The 21,270-nt window shown below is 39.5% G+C and overlaps 1 protein-coding gene across 1 annotated transcript in view; it reads right to left on the reverse strand.

Annotated features, from left to right (window-relative positions):
• Window positions 1-18,628, reverse strand: part of eeig1a (estrogen-induced osteoclastogenesis regulator 1a) — a 34,882-nt gene extending 16,254 nt beyond the window's left edge. The window contains exon 1 of the mRNA XM_085179848.1: window positions 18,106-18,628. Within this exon, the coding sequence (XP_085035974.1) occupies window positions 18,106-18,248 (143 nt within the window). The 5' untranslated portion in view covers window positions 18,249-18,628. The remainder of the gene's footprint in view (window positions 1-18,105) is intronic.
• Between the last annotated feature and the right edge of the window lie 2,642 nt (window positions 18,629-21,270).

The raw sequence follows: 21,270 nt of genomic DNA on the forward strand, positions 1-21,270 counted from the left end.
ATTCCCAGAAATGGTTCTATTTTCAGGAATGACATGGCCATCATTCCCAGTTATTGTGATGCCAGCACAAGAACCACTGAGGAATAAAGCCAAAGTCTTTCTATATCCAAGTCTCACCACTTGCATCCCTCTCTGGGAAGTTATTTTGATTACCAATTTAGCTTCAGTTTCAGTGGCCTCGAGGACACCAACAACACATGTGCAGAATCGCCAGTAAATCTTTTATTTTTTATTTTTTTTAATGCTTAAAAAGTTTGCCCCAAATAAAAAAAGTTTGCTTTGGATTTCTTTTTGGGGGCTGTTACAGATTCTTCCACAGGTTTGCTCTCATCATCTTTTGTGTGTCATTTATAATAATTCTTATATATGTACTGAGCAAACAAACAATCTCCAGTCCAGCTTTGACAGTCACTAGTCATCTACCGTTATTAAAGCAAACACCCTGAAACGTGAGTCAATGAAGCATCCTGACACAGACGACTGATTTCACATAATACGCCTTTTTTGACATAGTGCCAAACGTTTGAAGCCAGCCCTGAGTGAATGTTTATTAATGTAAACACACCATAAGTTACAATAAAGAACTTTTAATATACCTGTGAACATACACTCTGTGGACTTGGAGTTTTTAGAAAGGACACACATTCTGCAGAGTGAGCAGGAACATTGTCAGATTACATTTCATGGGTTAAAAAATTATAATTTTGATGATTTTCACCACGGGTTTGACAACATGAACATTTCTTTGTTCTCTCTCTGTGGGTTTCAATTGTAGTGAAACAGCTTTCTGTTAATATTAGGGAGATCACAGTACGATAAGACACTTTATATCATCTGTCATTTTAATTTAACACCTCGTGATAAACTACTAAATCCAGATGTTTCCTAAGCACACATGGAAGTTTCTGCTGTGGAGCTTCTGACTTCAAGTTATTGCTTGTAAATGGGTACTGTCAAGGAAGAACACCCCGTAAAACCTTAGATGACCAACCAGCATTAATTAGCAGAAAGCTAGCTTATATGGCTAAATTGGCCTCTCTGTAAGAAATGTTTTGTTTACTTCCACATTTTGCATGTAATCAAATATGTATTTTAGCTAGGCTTCAATTCAGCCAACTGCTGTACAATGGGATCAGTAGGAAGTAGAATGGCTCTGCTTAAAGCAAGCAGTTTCCTTTAGTTTGAACGTGTCTAAACTTGCAAAACATTTAGGTGTTTTCACAGGTTTTCTTACCTCCACCAAAAATGAGGTAAGAAAATGTCTTTTTTGTTGATAAATGTCTTTTTTTTTGGTTTTTGAGTTAATTTACTGAGATGTGCCAGCAGTTTTTTGTTGCGAGTAGCAGTGTGTTATTTGCACCTAAATATAAATGTTTGGTGCTAAAGGAGAGACATCCAAAAAAAGCCAAAGTCAGGATGTTTCAAGTTGTTCTTAAAGCTCTAAAACACTACAGGGCATGCTCATTATGGGGGGACGAAAACACTACGTACAGGTTAGTATTTATTATTGTGAAGTTATGAGAATCTACACTTTACTGTGAATCACCATCATCTTGTCAGACAAACATTTCTGTTAAATACCATCCTGCTGAAAAGCCCCATAATTTGTGTAAATGTTCTGTCAATCAGGAGTGAAATGAGATGAAAAAAAGAGTCATGTTTTTCTCCTAAATGGCAAACAGCTCATTTTGGAAAGTCTGTGTAACAGCATGCTGAGAAGGAATAGATTAAATGGACAGCCAAATGTTTCTGGAGTCACTTAAACTGCGTGACGCCTCCTTAATCCCACCACATATAAATCACAGACACGGCGGGCTTCGTGATCAGCACTAATGAGCTCAATTTCTATTACAGCTCCTTTGGATTTAAAAGTCAGTGTGACAATACACCAAGTGTTTCTTCACCAATCCCACACAGCACCCTCGAACTGTACAGAGGAACATTTACGCTCAAACAACTCCCAGTGACTGCTCAACACAGAAAACCAATACAAAAAAAAAAAAAAAAATGAATTAAGCTGCAGGATATTCATGAAACAGTACAAAAGTCTTTATTCCAACACTAAAGTAGCAAAACCAACAGAAGACCAGTGATGTGTGTTTGAAGTATCTTAGTTTTTCCTGTTACACTTTGTAGATGATCCCTACACACTCAGCTCATTGATTCAACTTCTGAATTAAGTCTGTGAACACAAGCAGCTTTGCTTCCTTTGCTGGGTGGCTGGGCTCAGCATTAGCGGCAGGATGAGGAGCTCAGATATCCAGAGGGATCTTTAGAGTAGAGCTGCTGCTTCTACGAAACGAAAGGAGCTAGTTGAGGAAGTCTGATGATCTGGTTAGGAGACCAGGCACATCCAACTGGAAGAGACCCTGGGGAAGACCCAGAACCTGCTGGGTTGACATCTACTACCATGGGAACACCTTAGAATCCACTTGGAGGAACTGGAAAGGCTGAGCGCGAAGAAGGATGTCTGGAATAATCTGCTTAGCCTGCTACCACCGCAACCCGACCTCAGATAAGATAATGGAAGCTAATGGATGGTGATGCATAGACAGATGGCTGGACAGGTGGATGGATTGATGGACAAACAAATGGATGTCTGTGTTGTCGTCAATTAGTTTTTTTGCAACATTTCCATTAGGCATAATTAACTCCAGAAAAATCAGTGATTACTTTTCTGAATTTACCCAAAGTGCAGCTACTCTCATGTGCTCTGCTGGTTTGTGAAGTCAAGTTTAAAACGGTCAAGATGAGCTTTCTCGCAATCTTGCCTTTATTCAACCAGATACAAGAAGCAAGGGATAGATCCAACTGCAAAACCGAATGCTCATTGGCTAAAAACTTGTTAATCACAAATGATTAGCCCGAATAATCCTGTTTTAAAAAATATACTTCACCATCATTTCAAACGAGTGATTGACCACATAAACTCATCAGGTATTTACTAAGGTCTCATATGAGGGCCGTTATTCCCACAGACCTGTACAGGACTGGGTCTTTTACCAACAATGGGTATCAGCCCCTGGTGGCCATTACGAAAAGTGCAGCTTTAAAGCATTTGTGCACGGGATTCACTTATCAGACCAGAAGCTACGTCCATGCTTAGCAGATGTTTTTGCATCAAACATAAATTACTTTGAAAAAACTTCATAGGGGAGAACAAACATGCCCCCTTTAGTCTTCCACTTCTACACTTGGGTCATTTACATGTTAAATTAAAATCAAAAGGATTCATCATATGTAGCCCATGAATATGCATAATGAATTTGCTTGCACTCTTTAAGGAAACACTACTACACAAATTTATGGAAAACTGGCCTAAAAACATTGCTCTGGACCAGTCAGACAGTCAGATCAGGAGTCGAGTTAAAAATCTTTTTTAATTTTAATTTCAGCCACTTCAGTGTACACGAGGAGGTCGAGCTGTCTCAAACGACACGCACAGTGTCTATAGTTAGCAGCAGCTGCTCCTCACACTCCCATCCCCCCTTCATCTTTATTCATAGCTCTCCACAATGTGTTGTGTGATTTTTACCACTATCATCTTGTTTTTCCTTCTACAGCTGAGCCAGTTACACGTTTGCTTTTGCACGTTTACAATGAATTAAATACTATTCTGAGTACATTTTAGTCATATTATTCAGAGCTCTTGTCTTTTAACAGCAACTCATCCTACTACAGGGGAATGAACAGATCACACTTGCATATATAAAAGCATGTAATATGTGTTTTCTGTTTAAGGGAGCCAAAATGATCATTTAAGAACTAAACAGTTTACATTTTTGCCTTTATGTTGTTTATTGCCCTAAACAGTGTTCTTTGGCTATATTTAAATGATTTATTCCTTGTTATTGTATTTATTAGCCTGGAAGTCTATTACAGCGAAGAGGCAGTATTACTGACATATGAAACCTGTTGTTTACGGCTTTATGGAGCTAAAATAATCAGACATCATGTGCTGGCTTATCCAAAGAAAGTTTGTTGCTTTTATTAAAATCAAAATTTGAGTTTTTAACTTCTAAACAAATGACAAGAGAATCTATTGTAACTTACTACATGCACAACCCCCTCCTAAAACTTTAACCCTTCACCAAAGTCCGATTCCCAAACAGGCCATATAAAGAGGTGAAGGAAGGTAAAATGTTTTAATCTCTCTATCCCTGGAAACGAGTGAGGTTCCAAGAAGAGTCAAAACACAAGAACACACACACTCTTATCAGGACCCCCACGCTTTTGGTCAGTCAGTGTGTAAGGTGGAGCGTTCCCAAACCACATTCCTCAGTCCAGATGGCTTTGTTCAGGCTCCATGGAAACCTCGCACTCAAATCCACCGACCGCTTTCCCAGCAGCTTGGAGGAGGAGCAGCTCACACCAACACTCAGTTTCACCCTGGTACATTTTTACAAGGTGTTTGTTTCTAATCTCACCTGCTGCCTTTGACTCTCTTCTGTTCCCTGTTTTCACTCGCACACTTTTCCTCTAATGCAGGAGGAGGCTGCAGTGAGTTTCTCCTCCATTACCCTAAATTCTGCAGAAGAGGTTTTAACCGAGCCCTTTCTGGCTCTGCTCACACGAGCTCTGGCTTCTGCTCTTTACATGTGCCTCGGCTGTCTGTAATGAAAACAACCTTGGAACAAAACCAAAGGAAACACTCCAAATCCCCATCCAGCAGCCGCCTTGTTTCAATTCTGATCTGATCCAGACATTTATTAAGACTGAGGTCTACGTACAGCTCGCACATGAGCCCTGAAATTAAAATCTGCAAAGGTTGCCCCTGTCACTCAACGCTGACCTAAAAGGAAAAGGTCAAAGTGTTGTATCAGGGGGTTTGATTCACCTCAGCTGGAAGAAGTTGGGAAAAAGAGTCAGCTGCAAATATAAGATTTTGTATGAACAAAATCCCAGCTTCAAACTTTGCTTTAAAAAAAAAAACTCTTTGTGCTTATAAAATAAATATATGGTGAGAAAAGAAAACTGGAAAAATATACAGATTCCTGTTAAGGTGTGGCTCTGCAACTTATCAGAATGTGGGATGGTTCCCAAAGGCTAACAAGGCAGAACTGGCTGGAGCATTAAAACATTAAAATACATAAAAGAATCAGAGAAGACAGAATACCTGTGATGCATGCAGTTAATTTTGTGCCAGCAGCAGCTTTCTGGCACCAACATCCCACTTTCTCTAGTGGAAAGTCCAGCATTGTGTTGGTGGAAAAGAAAAACAGTCGTTCAAAGTCAGAATAAACTGACTTTGTAGTTGTTCGTTCAATTTATTTGGACGAATCTCATTTCTGGTCAGTTAGAGAGTCAGTCTACTGCTGATGATATTCACACTGTTAGTCACACTTTCAGTCTGAGAGCACCTCCTTTTACTGCTACTCACTCACTTAGTCACTCGTGGAGAGACAAGTGATGTAAAACGACATCAATGTGGTTGATGACAACATGTTCGGTAACCATAAGTGCAGTAACAGCCTCCAAAGAAGTAACATACCAAACACAATGACAGGGAGAAAGCACCATCGCCTGAGCTTTTGTCATTTTAACTCCTTCTGATCACAGCTTGCAGTAAATTTCAAAACTGCTGCAAACCTACAAATACAAGTTGTTATTAAAGCTATACTGAAATACCTACAAACAGCTGCTGCTTTGTTGTATTTATATAGAACAAAACAAAAGGAAAGAGTTTGGTACTGGAACTGTCAAAAAGAAATTTAAGCTGTTGAAAGATGTTACTAGGGATGCACCGATACCGATACTGGTATCGGGTATCGGGGCCGATACTGTAAAATGTGTGTGTACTCATACTCGTAAAAGTTAACCGATACCATGAACCGATACAAACTTATTTCATTAATCAGAGGGTGGCTTGTCATTTCTGTTGTAGTTTTTTAGATTGGCCACTAGGGGGGCAATTATTATTTTATTTATTATTTATTTCATAATTTTTTCTATTTTATTATTTATTTAATAATAATTATTTTGTTTGTTTGTTTACAATATGGACACTCTGCAATAGTTTAAAAGTTTATTTTATTCGCAAACCTAATTTGTATTTATTTTATTCCAAACAGAAGTGTTTATTTATTATTCTGAAAGCTCGAGACAATAGTTCAGTGATATTTTGTTAAATTACAATGTGGAGACTCTGCAATAATTTAAGAGAAGTGCTTATTTTTCACTTGAAATTTTTTTGTGGTCATTTTTATTAAGATATTATTTATTATCGGCAGAGAATAAAATAAAACCTGTCTTCCAATTAATTGTATTTGTGTGTGTGTGTGTGTGTGTGTGTGTGTGTGTGTGTGTGTGTTAGAAGTATCGTTTTTTGTACTCTGTATCGGCAAGTACTCAGATCCAAGTATCGGTATCGTATCGGTTTGAGAAAATTGGTATCGTTGCATCCCTAGATGTTACAGCTATCAGCCGTCTTCATCCTAATCCATAATCTGTTATGTGAGACAGTATGTGGGTTAGTAAATGGTCCTGCAGCTGCATTTGTGGCATCAACAAGGAAAAACTTTACCAATATATTTTGATCCCATTTGTTTGTAAGTAGGATTTAACAAAACCTTAAAGTTTAACCATGAGCCAAAAAAGGACTTATTTTTCTGAAAGACATCAGAATGTTGTAAAGAATATATTCAGTTTTGCTATTTTCTTACCAAGTATGTGCACTATCACACATCACAAAGGACACAGATTAAACATTTTCACTTACTAAAATAAACCTTATATAAACTGTTTTAGAGGCTTCAAAAACACTTGGTTTACCCCCCAAAAATGAAAGACTTCATGGGAGCAGCATTTCTGCAGAGACAGCAGACAGATGCTGCTCTCACCACAGCCGGACAGAGCTCACATAAACAGGGGACATGAAACCGCCTGTGAAGAAAAAACTAAACGGAGGCCGTGACTGTGCCTGTCCTCTTCCAAGCGCTTGTCCTGCAGGCAACCCTTTCATCAGCCGGTACGTTTGAACCAAATCACGAGTATTTATAAAAGAAATCTGCTCTGATCCAAGCATATTTTCCAGCAGCTGAAAACAAGCAGTCAAACGTCTACAACGAGCATCACTATCCACATTTAATTTACCATCGATCAAACTGAAAACACAGTTAGGTTTATGTACAGGAGAACAGGTTTGAAGTCAAATAATGAAACCAAAACCAAAGAAGACCAACAGATTAAATAAAACGGTAACATCCTGGCTAGACTGGGAAGTATTAGTAAAGCATAAGATCTGCAAACTGAGTGACAAAAGCACAGGAGGACAGGAAGAGGACATAGGAAACAAGGTTAAAACTAAGAAGAGCAAATAAAGGATATGAAGTAACTCTTTAGAGTATTTTAGAGGAGATACAGTGGAGACAAAAACCGGAAACAGCATGAGAAAAAAGGGTGAGACAGGAACGCCTCGACATGAAAAATAACTTAATTTTTCAGTTTACAAATGAACTACAGGAAACAGATTTAAAACGTGCAACTTATAAAGAAATAAATAAACAAACCACAGCTTGTACTGTTGTGCTGGTGGAAGTCTATGAGGACGGAAACTATGCTGCGATGCACAGTTTTAACCCTTTTCAGCAGCACTCCCTGTTCTGTTGTCTTTATTAGGAACTATTTATTATTTATTTGGTGTTGTTTTTGTTATCTGTGGTGGGCTAAGACAGCTCTATAAATCTTGTCAATGTTACACAAGTTTACATATCTAATCCAGCCTGTCTTGAGCAGAATGCTGATCTTTTTCAGGTGAAAGCATTTTCTAAAATGCCAACTTCTTTTAAAATGTTAACACAGAAAGTCGTCCTGAAATTTTGACTATTTATTTACAGTCTGCTTCATCTCTGACAAACAGTTTTGTGGTGTCTCAGGGGTTCAAGCACCAGCATCTACGAATCACATCTGCTACTGCTGTTCGGAAACCCTTACATGATGAAAAATAAATCCATCACAGTGAGCTAAAGTTACAGGAACTGGAATCAGTTTTGTTCCGACCTTCTCTGAGCTGCCAAAAAACATTATCAAAACTCTGACATGGCTAGATTACTGGACAGAGTTCATGTTCCTGCTCTGTTCATGTTCAGTTCTCTTGTAATGTGGGAAAACAGCCTAAATGACCCCTAGAGCAAAGAAAATCTCTCCACTAACAATCATTAAAGTTGTGATTACACACTAAACTCAGCCTGCAAGACTGAGATATAAACTTGTGGCCTCTGATTTGAGTTGCCCCTCCACCGGACCTCACATGTGATGACTCAACATGTCGGCAGAGCGGGAGCCTTATCGCTCATCCCGGCTGCGTGGCTCCGGGGGCCCGCGGCCACACAAGAAACACAAACATTCAGGCAGGACCCCGGTCGGGTCGTATCGAGCGCTCAGATAAACAGCCAGACGGCAGAGTGCTGAGGAAGCAGACGGATCCTGCAGAGTCCACGGACGGGGACAGGAACGGGCGAGGAGTCAGAAAGCCACAGGGTCGATCCTCGCTGACGCCATCACCCTTTTAAGCACAACAGTTACTTTCTCCAGCTGCTTTAACTTTTTTTATTGTGTATTTTTTTTTTTTGAATACACCTACTGATCATCATCAGTGTAAATATGTCAGTGTTAGTCCAGCGGCTCATTTTTCAGTTTTTCTTTATTATCTGTCATTATGTTCAAATTAAACACGACCCAAGTTTCACATAACAAGGTCAGCGCATGTACAAATAATCCCTGTGAGCCACAACCTAAAGCTTAAAACAACTCTAAACAGACTACTCTTTCCTACTATTGGCCCTGTATGAGGGGACGTCCCAAATATGTTCATCTCCCCTCTGCCAATCGGAAGAAAGTCGGCTTACAGGGAGGGCGGCCTTAAAGGGGGAGGATCTAAAACGGCTCGTTTCAGACAGTGAAGAGAACTGAGGGGAAATGAGTAGAGCAAATGGTAACGTAGACTTCAAAGGTAGTAATTAAACAGCTCAAATGTGGGACCCTTTATCTTTTGATGATTCGGTATTTCTTGGAAAATAATATGTTTAAATGGGAAGTTTATCAATTCTAAATGTCAGATTCAAAGGTAGTTTGGCCGTGTTTACAGCAAAGTACAACATGCTCAATTACAGCAAGTAAGATAACCTTTATTAGTCCCACACGTGGGAAATTTGTTACATCAGTCCTACTCATTTTGCTCAATACTGAAAACATAAACACATATTTAACACAAATACAAATTAACTATAGAACCATCATATCGTGTATTTCTATAATTAAGATTTAAACCAATCTATTTAATGGAAACGAGGCAAAAATGGTGGGAGACATGGAAGCAGGATTAGCGGATGGTTTTGCTATCTTGCGAGGGCAAACTCCTGTTCCTGCCGGCTACAGTTTTTACCATGACCCCAACCGCCTCTTGCAGATGGAAGCAAAACAAAGTACAACAGAGAACTCAGAAGACTAGCACCAGTGTAGGATGAAGACAGTGCAAGTACCTCTTCATTCTTCTAGGCAAACCTCACTAGGGCTGTGCGATATGACCAAAATCTCATATCCCGACATAAGACATCTATCGTCCCAATAACGATATAAATCACAAAAATGTAACATTTTCTGTAAATTCTGTGAATCTCGGGCAGCTCGACTTGCGTGAAGTGTTTCCAGCTGCGCGTTGTGTAGCTGGAGTCGAGTGTTTTAACAGATGCATGAAACTATACATTTTTAGACAGAAGTTGTAACGGCGCCGTTTTCTTTGTGAGTATTTATTACATGGCGTGCTGCGGGGAAAAGCCTGTTCTTGAAAAGTCTCAACAGGATCTTGAGCTTTATTGTGAAAGGTTTATGTGGAACATAAACAAGCGGACACGCGATGCTGTTACCGTCGTTGTTGCTAACCACAACGCATAAAAACAGGCGCTTGTCCGTCTGTAGTGTGGTTATATTAAATATAAGCGAAAGAGAGAACTTTAAGAAATGAAAATAACCACTACAGCGACCATCAAAACGATGAAAAAATATTGCCTTAAACAGCTTATTTTGCGACACCACGAAACAAACGATAGCGTAAAATGAAACGATAGATGGTTTTCTATCATCATCCGATATATATCGTTATATCGAACAGCCCTACACCTCACCACCCAAAAGTATCACTTTTATTCACATAACCTCGAGCTGGACTAAACGGTAAGCTTTTTTCAGGAAAAGAACGGCAAATGTCAGCATACCACTGTATTCACCTGTATCTGTAACTGTTTAGGTCAAACACCACCTGGAAAATCAACCTTCTTTTTTTAATGTCCAACTAACATCCTAAACCTAAAGCTTAAAACGATTATAAGACAGAAGAGTTATTCTGTGAAACTGACGGCTATTTTTCCTTTCACTATTTGTCAGTTTAGGAGTAAAAAAGCAAACCAAACTGATACGTCTTACACTTTAACCCTTTAAAGCCGGTGGGAGCGGACACGCTCCATTTTGCATAACTACTTTTAAATCCCGGTAGCTCTGCAACCACGTGAGCTAGCGCAATCATTTTTTTTGCATATGAAACCGGAGGAGTTGTACTTACATCTTATGCCATCAGCTTGTCCTCGGTCACAGTTTCCTTCCACATATAGCTTTGCAAAAACTGCATAAAAAGCGCTTGCAGCAACAAAAACATAATATTCCAGAAACACGCTTTGCCGATCCGATCAGCTGTTTGTAACACTTCCTACATTGGAATAGACGTCAGCGTGAACTTTTGCATCTCCGCCATGACCTGCCCGAAACCGGAAGTGACGTCATTTTCGCGGAAATGTAGTTTTTACCATCAGGGCCTCATGAGCCTATACTGGTGTTTTTAAAAGTTATCTTTGACTTTATGACTTTCTGTGTTGTTTCTGGGATGCTTAGGACTCATACTGCACTGCTGGAAATAGTTTATTTTGATGCATATGCTGCTTTTTTGCAAATTTGCATTATAATATTTATTTTCGTTTTTCCTGCAGTGTATAAAAATTGGTGTATTTCAAAAATAAAACTATGAAGACACTCAAAATAAATTTCCTGTGGTGGGAAACTATTTTGCGCAACTTTTTTGTATTTACAGTTTTGAGGGATAAGCCTCTTAAATTTCTCTAACTAGAAATATATGTTAAAAAAACAAAAAAAATTTAAATTTTTTTGTAGTTTATTGCACTTTTTTGCAATTAATGTAATTACTATGCACTTAATGCAGACATATTATTAAAATTTGGGCTGTAATGGTTGTATTGATGTATAGCAACTTGAAATGCTCCCAAAAATGGAACTACAGCATGTAAAAATATAATATAAGCTCTGGCAGACTTGGTTCTATGGTAGGTCTTAAAGGGTTAATGTCATAATAATTTGGATGCAATCATCAGTGGGTTTATATGCGGCTAAACACCACAGTCTGGGCTCTGGAATCTTAAACCCACAAGGGAAATCAAATCAACGAGCCTCTTCGGGGCCTTAACCCAACACTGGAATCATTCTGACTATTGATAAAGTCGACTTTCTCGTCTCTTGTTAGTTGCAGTCAACTTTTGTGAAGCTCTGCTCTCACACGTGTGTGATAATGAAAAAGGTCAGCTCTACAGTTGCAATCCCTAACAATCAGTTTCACAACAGGAAAGCCCTTGTATGGAGGAAGTTCACGTTGATTACCTGGTCAGATACCAGACCACCAACGTCCAAAAACCCCCCCGCCACACCCCACGCGCCTCCCCTCACATCCCAGCAAAGCGCTAACCGCTGGAAAAGTGAGAGGAAAACAGGAAACAGCTGTTGAGGAGCGCCACGTCCCAGTCGTATTTCTCAACTCTCCTCGCAAACTCGCTCCTCTCTGGATGTCTTCCTGATGTTTTATTTTTTGTTTTGGACGTTCCCTTCTCGCGGTCACGTGGCACACATCTGTAGACTTTTAACAAAATAAGGGGCTCCAATATTCATCATGGTTGCACACTTGTGCATTAAAGCAGTGCAGGTACATTTTGGTGGGAATTTGCCAAAAGTGGTTTAAAACAGAGGTTGCTGGATGGTTTCCTGCTTGCGTTTCCACTGAACTCCCCTGCAGCTGCTTTCGCTCGAGCCAAAACTTTACAGATACAAAGAATGACTAAATGCCCCGTGATACAGTTTTATAAACTGTGTAGAAGAAATAAAACATTAAAGCACGGAGTGCAGAAGAAGTACGGTGGCACACATTAACAGATGTTTGTGACTAAGAGAACAGATTCATCACTGAAGTCTACTTTGGATTTTCTTTACTGATATAAACTATTTATACAGTTAAAGCAGGTTACAATGCCTTTGATGTACTCGTCATTATATGTTGGATTAGTCAGCAGTAGTGTGGTGTCGGTGACGTGCGACAACTACTGCACGGAAACTGCCATCTCCACCCAACGGATCATGATACTTCAACATCCTAAGAACTACATCCTGGAAGTACTGCTGGCAGCGCGACACATAACTGAGCCAGCAAGATACACTGAAGTGCAAGTGAGTAAATCAGTGCGAATGTAATCCAAAGTATTAGCGGTCACATTAGGACTTTTATTTGTTATTAGGACATGTTAATGTTAGTCCCATATGTCCCCCACACAGGGACAGAGAACAGAGGGAAGTCCATATTGTTACTACACCAAAGTGCCATGAATACACACACACAGTACTTCTATGATATTTCATAATTGTCCCTCTGCTTTACATCTTCCAAGAGCTCTGGCCTGTGAGCATCCAGTCAAAGCTAATAATTACATTAGTCACATTGAGTTGGATTTATAGATGTTTGTTAAATCTAATTTACAACACAATTTCCGTGCAGAAATGTAACTACATGTCATTTCCTTCTGGAATGACTGAATAAGAAGCGGACCAGTTGCAACACTGGCACTTAGCTCAAATGAAAATGCGGGCTAACTGTGTTGCCTGTTGCACAGGCTATACCATAGGCTCTATACAGACTGGACACAGAAGTGTAAATTAAACTTAAAACAAAAACAAGATTTTATTCTTAATAAGAACAAGATCCAGGGAAAAGTCGACCAGGTACAACTATGGAGTCATAAAAAGTGATCACACTTTCTTCAGAGTCTCAAATCGCTGCAGAAGTTCTGTGTTTTTCTTAGAAACACAGAAACACTCTCCATCTCCTGCTGCTTATCTATCAGGCATGGTCACAGCAGGGCCAGAGAAATACATCAAGAGCTGATGTGTTTGTGTTTTCACACTGGTGTCAGGCAGTGGTGAAATATCAGGAGCAGCATGGATTAAAAGCATCAGCTTGAATGTCCAAAATGTAAACTTTGAACCGTAAGAATCAGAGCTGATAAAGCCTGCAAACTCCTGCAGCATGTTCGTCTGCCAAATCAAGATGGAGACCATCTGGTTTCTGTAGCTCTACAGAGTGAAAACACATCCTCCACAAGCAGTCCAACACACTCGACGCAGTGGACACTCTCGAATGCTGATAACCTCCCAGATAGCTATACTTTAAAAATACTTTGAGTAATCTTTAGCCTTCTTTATATTCACACGGCCTAAAAAAGTGAGCACCAAACAAAAATCCAATTCAAACGAGCCTTTGTTGGTTTTCAATACAAAACCATTTGGAAAGATTTATAAGAGGAAAAAAGGGAATGGGTGATTACGGGCTTCTTGGGGCTGATTGCACATTCCTTTTTGGGATCTACATGAAGGCAGGACAACTGGAGGAACGTTTCACTCGATCAGCAAAACAATCTGAAAGGGATTTACTGTATTACTTTTAGAAAAATATACTCGTTGCAGTGTAATTCCCCTCAATATAAAGAAAAATGCAGAATGCTAAACTCCCAAAAAAGGTTAAAACTAAAGTACAACTCTGTTTTCTGTTTCCCTGAACTCTTTCAAGCCGTTTCTAGCTCAGTTTCTAAGAAGTCTGTGCATGCATGACGAGTTTATGTGTTATATCACTGTGATACATCTATGAACAGACTAGTTCAACCAAGCAGGGAAAACATAAAGGACTTCAGTATGCTTGGACATCAAGTATTACAAAGGTTATAAGTGATTTAATCAGGGTCAGCAATTTGGGCTTTAAAAATGTTATTTAGGGACACATCAAGCTGATATTTGAGTCAGATGAGAGTCCAAAAGCTGGTTTAGAAGTTTTATGGTGGTGGTGGGGGAGGGGGAGGGGGGGGTCCAAGTTATTCCACCAATAACTAGACTTTAAAGCTCATGTTTAACAGTCTCCTTAGACGATGCAAAGTCTTGAAGTGATTCACAATCTTTTTCTAAGCTCTGCACAGTTTGCTCCAGGAAGGGTGCAGCTACATATCTCCAAACTGAAACTATCCAAGTAAGCCCCGAAACAACCACAAAGCTGGCAAAAATTACTGCACCCATTAAAAATAATAACCAATTTAATATTTTGGTATAAACATTAACCCACTTTGTGGCATCAGAGAGAGTTCAGACTGAGAGTAACCCTGCAAACACTCCTTTATTAATTTCAGTTGCTCCAATGTGTTACACAGCAGGTCTGCAGACATTAGGGGGGCTCTGGAGAAAACACAAGGTTATTAAGCAGAAAAGTTAAACCCTTTTCTTAAACCTGAGCAACATCCACCTGCAAGGCACTGCTGTGGTCATTCAGACTAATGTAAAAGCCACCATAACAGCATTAACAAACCGCACATATTTGAAACCACAGGGCAGTCTTTTACCACCAGATGAGATTTAAAATTCATGATATAATAAATTTTTCTTTTCTTTTCTTCTTTCCCCAGCAGGGCAGCACCGCCTACAAGACTCCAAATATATTATGTTTGTCTTTTCTAGTGTGGAAATTGCTTTGATAACCCCAGTTAGTGTCATCCGTCACTGCTCTTCAGACGAAATACAACATTTAAAGACGCCACACAACCCCCCCTCAAAAAAAAAAAAACCCTCAGCCTTGAGTGAGTCTGATTTTGCACAGTAAAAAAAAACAGTTAACACTTTGTTTCTCGGCTCATGTTTCCAAAGGAAAGTGCTGGTTGCAAGCTAGCATCGGCTAAAACAGTGATGACACGTACACAGGCTATCCCGCGCTGTTATGTTGCAGTATTGTACTGTGTGTTGTACAGATGGGAGACCTGTGTAAATACATGCCTCATTATCCAGCAACAAGACAAAGCTGACAACTGTTACATGGTGGCTGAAATCAATAACATTATCAGGGATCACGTTAGCTTGTGAAGACGCTGAAAGTCATCAATGCCACTGCTAGTCACTTGCTGTGTGGCCGTTTTTTTTAAAACCTGCACTTTTTTTATGGCCAAAAGAGGGCGACTGCTCTGGTTACCCATTTACCTCAGTAAACACTTTCTAGAGTATTTTATGGCTTCAGGAAAAAGTTTCCAATTGTACTAAATAAAAAGCCCTGACACGCTGCTCTGAGAGCTAGACAGTCACATTTGCAGCATGTGATCCCCTCTGTGCTTCCAGCCAGACTCAGGGAGGGCAGCGCAGTCCCCTGGATAAGTTCACTGTTAATCCCACCCCAACTGTCCCCAACCTTCAACAAGGCGGGGCCCTACATACAAAGACCGGGCTTGTCAGATCTATGACATAACCCTAATCTAATGTCCGCCGTGGAGGGAGCCTCCCTGTGCCACGGTTGTTGTCCCCTCCTCTGAGAGAGCCCTTGTTTTCAGTCGCAGAGATGATAACTGAGATCCCAGGGAAGGACTCTGAGCTGTTATATAATCACCCGAGATGAGAGTGACCTCTGAGGGCACGGAGGCCTCAGACATTGCCGTCCTTGCTCCAGGGGACAGGAGCCGAGAGAGAGGGAAAGGGGAGGCATTTAGTTAGTTTTTTTCCTCAGCAGAGGGGAGCTTTAGTTTGATAGATAAACATTTTAGTGAAAGCTGCAGTCCTCTGAAGGCAGAAAATAAAAACAATGGATCTCCCTGAACCTCAGAGACCACGAACTTCTATGTGTTTATATTACAACACAAAACTGGCAAAAGTCAGTGGATTCCACTAGAGTAGCTTTTGCTTCTTGTTATACATCACGTTTCCAGTTTCATCAGCTTTTGCACAAGCGTTTCTCAAATTTGAGGCTCAATAAAGCTGTCTCAGAAGGTAGAGTGGCTTGTCTACCAATCAGAAGTTCAGTGGTTTGATCCGCGACTCCTCTAGTCTCATGTTCAAGTATCATTGGCCAAGATGCTGAACCGTACAGTTCCCCCTTATGCATCCACTGGACTCCAAGTTCTTGAGTGTTACGTTAAGAGCACTTTAGCACCATTAAAGTTAAGTTAAAAACACTATAATATCACTGCCATTTACCAGATAACCTAAACTTTTTCTGTTTCAATATTTAATACAATCAAACTCAGTACATCTATGCAGATGGCCATAAATCAGATTTTATTGATCTAATTAAAGATTCCCACAGTGTTTCTATTGAGGACTTATTTTAGAAATGACCTGGGTGAGGAAATTATATCTACAAATGATTTTAAAAGCATCATCGGGAGACGTTGATGTTTTTTTCTGGTGAAACCGCTAGTGTTTTGTTGTGTGTATCTGTATATAGTATATCACATTGGAGATCTTTTATTTCATGTTTTATTTGTTGCATTTTCATGTTTTTAAGCTCGTATGGCTACTGCCTTGGCCAGGCCACCCTTAAGATTTGAAATCAGTGGGACTTGCTGTTTAAATCATGAGAAATAAATAAAAATGTTCTCATGTTTTGACCACTTGCTGTCGCTGTCTGTTGTTTTTAAATGTGTTGTAATTGAATTTACTAACATGTGCTCCAAAGTAACTATGTTTTGGGCTCTGACCGCAGAGGTTTGCTCCCTCCGTGAGATTATCTGCTCCTCACAGAAGTCCCAAACCGCTTTCCCCGCCACACTGATGAAAGGTAAGAAAACGGAAACATCTGCAGACAAGAAACCTGATCAAGATGATCCCGATCTGTCTGTGTGTTTACTTTCCCCTCTGTGAGCCCCTCTCACACATGCAGTGATGCTACGTGCAAACAGGGAGGCTGAGTGGGTAGATGAAGAGGATGACCTGCTTTTTAAGTACGCACAGGAACACCCCCTCCCACTCCACATACACATGTGTCAGCTGTGGGATTTGAAGTTCAGCAGGCCTGTATGTACATGAGGTCCAAACAGGGTGAGGAAACGTCCCAGTAAAAGAAGAAAAAGAGGCAGAGTAGTTCAATCAGTGAAATAGGAAAGCAGATCTGGAAAATTGTGGTCTCATCGTTGGATCTGATAAACAGGTTAAAAGCGCTTCAGAGATCCTCCGCCAATAAAGCACTTAGCTGACTAACAGCGTAGTGCCTCATATTGTTTTACACAATGAGGTCAGTTCAGTAAGCCAGTGTGTAAGAAGGAGAGAGAAGCAGGAGGGTCTTAAACTGACTTCAGACAGTCACTGTATCCATTCAACCTTCAACAAGTGTGAAACACTAAAGCAAAGATCTTGTGTGTCCTTCGCCTGATCTCATCTAGAAAATCAGGAACGAGGAAGGAAAAACAGATGAAAGTTATGAACGTTATCAAGGTCAGAAGAAGAAAATCTGAAGTTATGTGACGCAAATGAGAAGATGAAAAGCCCAGAAATCAGAGTTATCTTCCCCGTCTCATCCCCGACACAGCTGAAAGAGCTGGTACGCCAAGATTATCTGACCAGTATGAGCTGGTTTTAGAGGTGCTGCTGCTGTGTTTAGTCTGGCAGCCCAGTACAGCAGAGGTGCCAATGCAGATACACAGATAGACCACTTAACATGGCAACACCCAGCGTTTAAATCTGACTCATGGAGCGAGCTGGTGCAACACAAACAGAGCAGAAACAGGTTTAAAAACAACAGAGACTGCTAAGATGCAAACTTTTTCATCTTTATCCCAAAAATCAACCACCAAATCTGTACTAAATAATATACTCATATACCCTGCATACTTTTTAGACACACTGCAGTAATTGCAAGCTCAGATGTACAGATGCACTTTAACCTCCCGTAACTGCTTCCAAACTGTATGAGACCACAACATGATACTTTGAACAATGTTTTGCATGTGTGAAGAAACCTTTAAGGTTGTTTTCAGGAGTATTTACCTGGAAGAAGTAGCGACAAAATCTCCATCCAGCAGCCGGAGCTTGCAGAAGAGGACGCCGTTGACAAAAGGCACCGCGGTGAGCTCCTCCAGGGTAAGATGGGTCTGAAACTTGAATTTCTTCTTTTTCACGAAGAACGCCATAGTTTAAAAGACTTTCAAAGCTATCAAAAATAACGGGGGAAAACACGGTAAACGGTAAAAACTAGGCTGTGCTAAAGTAAACGTGCCGACTTGGTGTTTTCAGTGTGTTTTCATTAGAACTCTTGTTCAGGACGTGATTCACCGCAGATATCTGAAAACAAATTAAGCGTTTCGTTCAAAAATGTCCGTAAAAGTGGGGAAAAAACTTGAAGTGTTGGGTTAAAAGTAATGAAAAAAACCACCTGGGGACATTTTGGGTCCTCTGGCTTTCACCAGCCGCGGTTCAACAACACGGAATGACAAAAAAAGACATTTCAGCTTGCTTTTCTCTTTAGAGTACGGAGAGGAGGAACCTGCAGCTAGCAACATCAAGCTAAGGAGAGTATGCTGAAGAATTTCCGGTTTTTACCTTTCAGAATAAAGTCCAAACCATGTTTGTCAGGCAAATATGCATTAATTTCTTTTTCGGCAGCCAAACTACATACAAACTTTTTTTTATCGTATTATTTGATACATATATTAAAATGTAAATAAAATACTTTTGTGATTATCAAAAGAAACATTCTGCTGGAGTTAATGTTTAATATTAAGATTTTTTTAAAGTGTTCATAAATTGGAAAAAAAAAGAAAAAAATTACTCAGTAACTGAACCACTGACTAATCATTTAAACAAACAATTATACATTAATACCAGCTCTAATTGTTCAACTTGTGTGAGTAACAGTTAAGGAAAGTACAATGTAAAAGCAGAGATTAAAGTTTACTTAAAAATAAGCCGAATAATGTTTTCTTGTTGTTGTAATGAAATAGATGATTGATGGTTTTTCAGAAATGTTTTAAAGTGATTTAAAAAAAAAAAACAACCTATAAAACCTGCAAGTTTATGTGCAATTTAAAAATGAATTCATGTGATTGCTAATAATAATTTTACATTAAATTAAATTCACAACACTCATTCAGATGTTCAAACTTAATCAAGATACTATACAAACACTAACTAGCTAGGTTTGTGGTTTCTACTTTAGAAAAATATATAACTGATATAAAGTGAAACAAATATAGATGTAATAGATTTATTTGGGCGCTTGAACACGAAACATTTTATCTGTGGAAAACTTTTTAAAGGTGAGTCATGGCACTTCCGGTGTTACACTGGTTCAAGCTGATGAACTTGCCTAAAGTTTTTGGACTTTCATTCATGCCAGTCATGCTGTAGCGTTCAACGTGAAACAGCGTCACCGTGCGGTACAAACCTGCACAGTGATGCTACCTTCAGGGACTCCAAAAACTCAAAACTTACCAACTTTACGCGGAAGATTTTAATGAATTCAAATTGAATTTGTTAAATATAAGTTGCATTTTTGTTTTTATTAGTTATACACCAGTTAGCACCTGATAATTTTACATGGATTGAAAGTACCTGATAATATTTCCCCCAAACCTGCAAATAGCACACATTAATGAAGAAAAAAATAAATAAATGTATATATATATTAATTTATTTTACATTTAAAAAAATCAATACATTTAAAAAAAAAAATAGATTTGTGCACCTTAATTTGTTTCATTATTTTCAGTGATTTCAGAACCCATCCGATTTATAAATTCCTTTGGTTGGATGGGTTCACAGCACCGCTGCTCAGACTTCACTTTAAGCAGATTTTGCAGATTTAGCTGTAAGTGGCAAAAATCTAATAATAACCACTCGATGAACATCCAGGGATCAAAACTTATTTTGGAAATAAAATTTAAGCAGTCTTTCCCCTTTTTCACCTTAGTTTTGCATTTTTCCTTCAGACACTGTGACCAAAAGAAGAAAACTTGATGACATCATGAATTATTTTTACAGCTCACTGATTTATTTATTTATTTAATCCGTACTCTCTAAAACCTTTGGAAAGTTTAAATAAAGTTGACCAAGTTTAACCCCAACTCTTCCACGGCATGCATTTTTAATTTCTCCTTGATATTTGGGCTGATATGTGGACACCAGGTCCTTGTAGGTTTCGATAAAGTTTGCACAAAGGTTTGTTGTTTTCGGTTTATTTGAAGATATGTCACATCAAAGTCAGGACTTACTTGCCTGCTACTGTGTCTGCATGGGCGCACTTCAGGCTGCAGGTCAACATATCCTGTTTAATGTATGAATGAGAAGAGTCAGTAAACAGTCAGCCAACAGAGGGCAGCACAGATCTGGAAGAAATTCAGCCTGTATTTAAAGTTCTCTATTAAATCTGTGTATGCGTGCAGCTGATTTACCTCGTGGTCGACTTTAGGGAGCTTATTGAAATAAAGTAAAATACCTGGACCTCACAGTAACTGTTTGTCAACAGTCAAAAATCTACATTTATGTTCCCAAGCAGTAAATTGTTCATGTTATCATGGCTACCTCCAGATTGTAAGATGAAACATCAAGAGACAGTCTTAGAAGATGGTGTCCTGAGGTCAGGCTGGGGTCACACTAACAAACTGTTGGTGTTGTTTGCAGGGTAACAGATACCACGGTGCATTATTGAAGGGTTTAAGGTACTAGAGCTGATGTGATTTCCATGTTCTTTTTGTGTTTTTAATGTCCTGTCACATCTGAGGTTTTATGTATCAGTAAATGGTCATTTAAAAAATTATCTGGTCCTTAGCAAGTGTTAAAAATTGGATAAATACAACGTCAGATGAACACATGACATATCACACCAGGTCAAAGGCAGAAGCTCTGAAAACCTGTCCAAAAAAACTGCTTCAACAGGAATTAAGAGGGTAAATAGAAGTGAGGTGCTTATAGTCCTAAAGCAGGGGTGGGCAACTCCAGGCCTTGAGGGCCGGTGTCCTGCAGGTTTTAGATAAACACAGCTGATTCAAATGGCTAAATGACCTCCTCGACATGTCTTGAAGTTCTCCAGAGGCCTGGTAATGAACTAATCATTTGATTCAGGTGTGCTGACCCAGGGTGAGATCTAAAACCTGCAGGACACCGGCAATCGAGGCCTGGAGTTGCCCCCCTTGTCCTAAAGCATTTGATTAAATC

Source organism: Neolamprologus multifasciatus, chromosome 12, assembly GCF_963576455.1.
Source record: "Neolamprologus multifasciatus chromosome 12, fNeoMul1.2, whole genome shotgun sequence".
In the NCBI taxonomy this organism is placed as follows: Eukaryota; Metazoa; Chordata; class Actinopteri; order Cichliformes; family Cichlidae; genus Neolamprologus; species Neolamprologus multifasciatus.